We start from the raw sequence: 2,712 nt of genomic DNA on the forward strand, positions 1-2,712 counted from the left end.
CCTTCATCACTACCACCACCATCAATCAGCACCTTCAGCACCACCACCACCACTTCCTCCACCCCCACATGACAGGCCCTGGGCTAAGCACTGGAGAGAGCGGTCCATGAGCATCTCACTAATGCTGAGGCAAATCATGGCACAAAGCTTCTTCATTTTTTCCCTTCTTTTGCTTATTTATTTAAATAAATCATTTTACTGGGGGCTCTTACAGCTCGCATAACAATCCATACACCCATTGTATCAAGCACATTTGTACATATGTTGCCATCATCCTTTTCAAAACACTTTCTTTCTACTTGAGCCCTTGGTATCAGCGCTTCTTTTTTCCCCATTTCGTGAACCTTTGATACATTAAAAATTATTCTTTTCATATCTTACACCACCCTCTGCCTCCCTTTCATTGCATTACAAATATTTCTCTGAGCATTGCCTTGGAGAAGTACAGGAGCTGTCAGCTGACTCAGCCTGTTTTCTGGGAGGTCAGCAACTAGCGGTCATGGTAAGAACAGCTTCCCCACTCTCGCTGAGTCACTGATGGGCTGGTTCTGCTTCAGAAAGGTGTCTGTTTATGATACTGGTGGAGGCTCAGCGTGGGTGTGAGGGGGCGAGTGTTCACAGACCTGAACGCCCTGCTGCTGAGTCTGGCTGTGTTTAACCCTGCTCGCCTGCAGACCCACAGCCTTGGACCCGGGATGGGAATGTATTGATTCAGAATGGACTTGCCAGCAGTGGGCTTCTTAGGGAGGCCGGGTATGACCTTGGAATTCCCATGACAAAGACCTTTTTAGTTTTGTAGCCACCCTCTCCCCACTGTGAACTTGCGACTGGGGTGATAGTTTACAGAGCAAGTCATTTTTCTATCAACGACTCACAGTTTGCTTTGTGAAACGGATGGCTATCCTTACAGTGGAATGCACTGTCCCCCCTCCTCGCTGGGCTGCCCCCTTTCCTTCCCCTTCCTTCCTGCTTTCTGAGCTGTTCACTTTGGGCAAATGCTGCCCTGGTGATGGATGACTAATTGTTTTAAGGAGTGCGCACCTCCCTGGTGTGACTGCTGATCTGACAGGCCTGTCCATCACGTGGCTGAAAGTTGAGCCATGGGGGTAAGTTCGCATCTAGACACGAAGGGTGTCTGGGGGCCATGGCTTTGAAGGTTCTACCCACCCCTGTCAGAGCAGTGAGCTTGGTTCTTTTCCCGATGTTGAGTTTTGTTTCACGTCGCTCTTCTATGTCATCCAGGACCTCCGTTGTGATCCTGCTCAGCACAGTGAGGGGATCGGGGGGCTGGGCACCATCTAGTGCTCAGAGTCTCAGGGCCATGGAGGCTGGGTTCACATGGCCCATGAGTACTTTGGGCTAATTGCCTCTTTGTGTCTTTGATTTTCTTCCGTCTTCTTTGCTCCAGAGACATGGACTTTTATCCTCCAGAGAACTGTTAGTTGTTGGATTCCAACTCTTGGCGACCACGCCTTGTGTTACAGGATTTTCTGTACTGTCATGGGAGGGACACCAGTGGCAAAGTGGTGAAGCCCTCCCCCAGTAGCTGAAAGGTTGGTAGTTTGAGCCCACCGGCTGCTTTGATGGAGAAAGATGTGACCATCTGTTTCCACAAAGACTGACAGCCCTGGTGATCTTATGGGGCAGATCCACTGTGTCATTAGAGGGCTACAAATTTGGCGTAGACACCACGCAATGGGGCCCAATTTTCAATCTTAATGGGAGCAGATTGCCAGGCTGGGTGGCGGTTTGCAGCTGAATGCAAGCAGTTTTCACTGCCTTTATAATCCAGAAAAGTGGGTTCCCTGTTCTTCATCCGGATCTGGGTGGTGCGTGAGGCAGTCGAGGCCCCAGGAAGACTAGTTTGGACAGGAACTCAGCAGTCTCTGAGGCTGGCAGGAGATTGGCTGGCCGGCTTCCTGGTTAGCCTGGCTACCCATCTCCTCCCAGCAGTAACGTCTGCCCCCTATCAGAGCCAAGGCAGATTAAATTGCCAACCAACTTGTTTCTGAGCAAAGAGGAAGCCATTGGCAAACATATTTTTCCTTATTAGCTTCTCCGTCGTCATCTAATGCCTGCTTATGTGTGTGTTTTGCTTGAGCGGTCGCCCTGCGTACTGGTCCTGGCCATCCTGAGTTTGGATTTGCGGGTCACACGGGCATGGAGCTTTTGGATCAGACGGGGCTTGCGCAGGGAGGCTAGTTCGCACTTCCTTTGTCTTATCTCCTGTCCTCTTAAAGAACCTCTTTGCTAGACTGGGCGCTCTCAAAGGCACCTTGGGCACGAAGGAATAGCTAAGGAGGATTTGGCTTTGGAATGCTTGCTTTCATTCTGGCCTCAGGTGATGTCTCAAGACCCAGGAGTTGAGGAACCGGTGGCGTGAGCTAACCAGTCCTGTGGAGTTGATTCGGACTCATGGGTGGTGCTCCATGAAGTTCTTAGGGGCTGACCTCCCTCCCCACCCACTAACAGAGGCAGATCACCAGGACTTTCTTCCAAGGGACTTCTGGGTGAACCTTACCCTGGGGCTTTTTGATCAGCAGCCTAGTGCATTCATCCAGGGCCTCGAGCTAGGCATCACCTGGCCCCTGATGCGGTCATTGGAAGCTGGGGCCAAGTATTCGAAGCTCTCCTGTTTTCTTTTTCCAAAGCGTCAGGATTCCATAAGTAAATGAATCAGGCTACAGTTAACATGGGGGTGGGGAGGGGAGG

At 50.9% G+C, this 2,712-nt stretch overlaps 1 protein-coding gene across 2 annotated transcripts in view; it reads left to right on the plus strand.

Annotated features, from left to right (window-relative positions):
- The window catches only part of NUAK1 (NUAK family kinase 1), a 94,637-nt gene that overhangs the window by 40,133 nt on the left and 51,792 nt on the right, over positions 1–2,712 (plus strand). The window contains exon 1 of one of the 2 annotated variants that reach the window (XM_004700732.2): positions 1,076–1,106. The exons of the other annotated variant lie outside the window; for it this stretch is intronic. Coding sequence (XP_004700789.1) covers positions 1,101–1,106 — 6 coding nt within the window. The 5' untranslated portion in view covers positions 1,076–1,100. Of the gene's footprint in view, positions 1–1,075; positions 1,107–2,712 lie in introns of those variants that run through there. 2 annotated transcript variants of the gene reach the window in all.

The sequence above is a fragment of the Echinops telfairi genome, unplaced genomic scaffold, assembly GCF_000313985.2.
Source record: "Echinops telfairi isolate 266 unplaced genomic scaffold, ASM31398v2 ScPeMD7_2;HRSCAF=8, whole genome shotgun sequence".
In the NCBI taxonomy this organism is placed as follows: domain Eukaryota; kingdom Metazoa; phylum Chordata; class Mammalia; order Afrosoricida; family Tenrecidae; genus Echinops; species Echinops telfairi.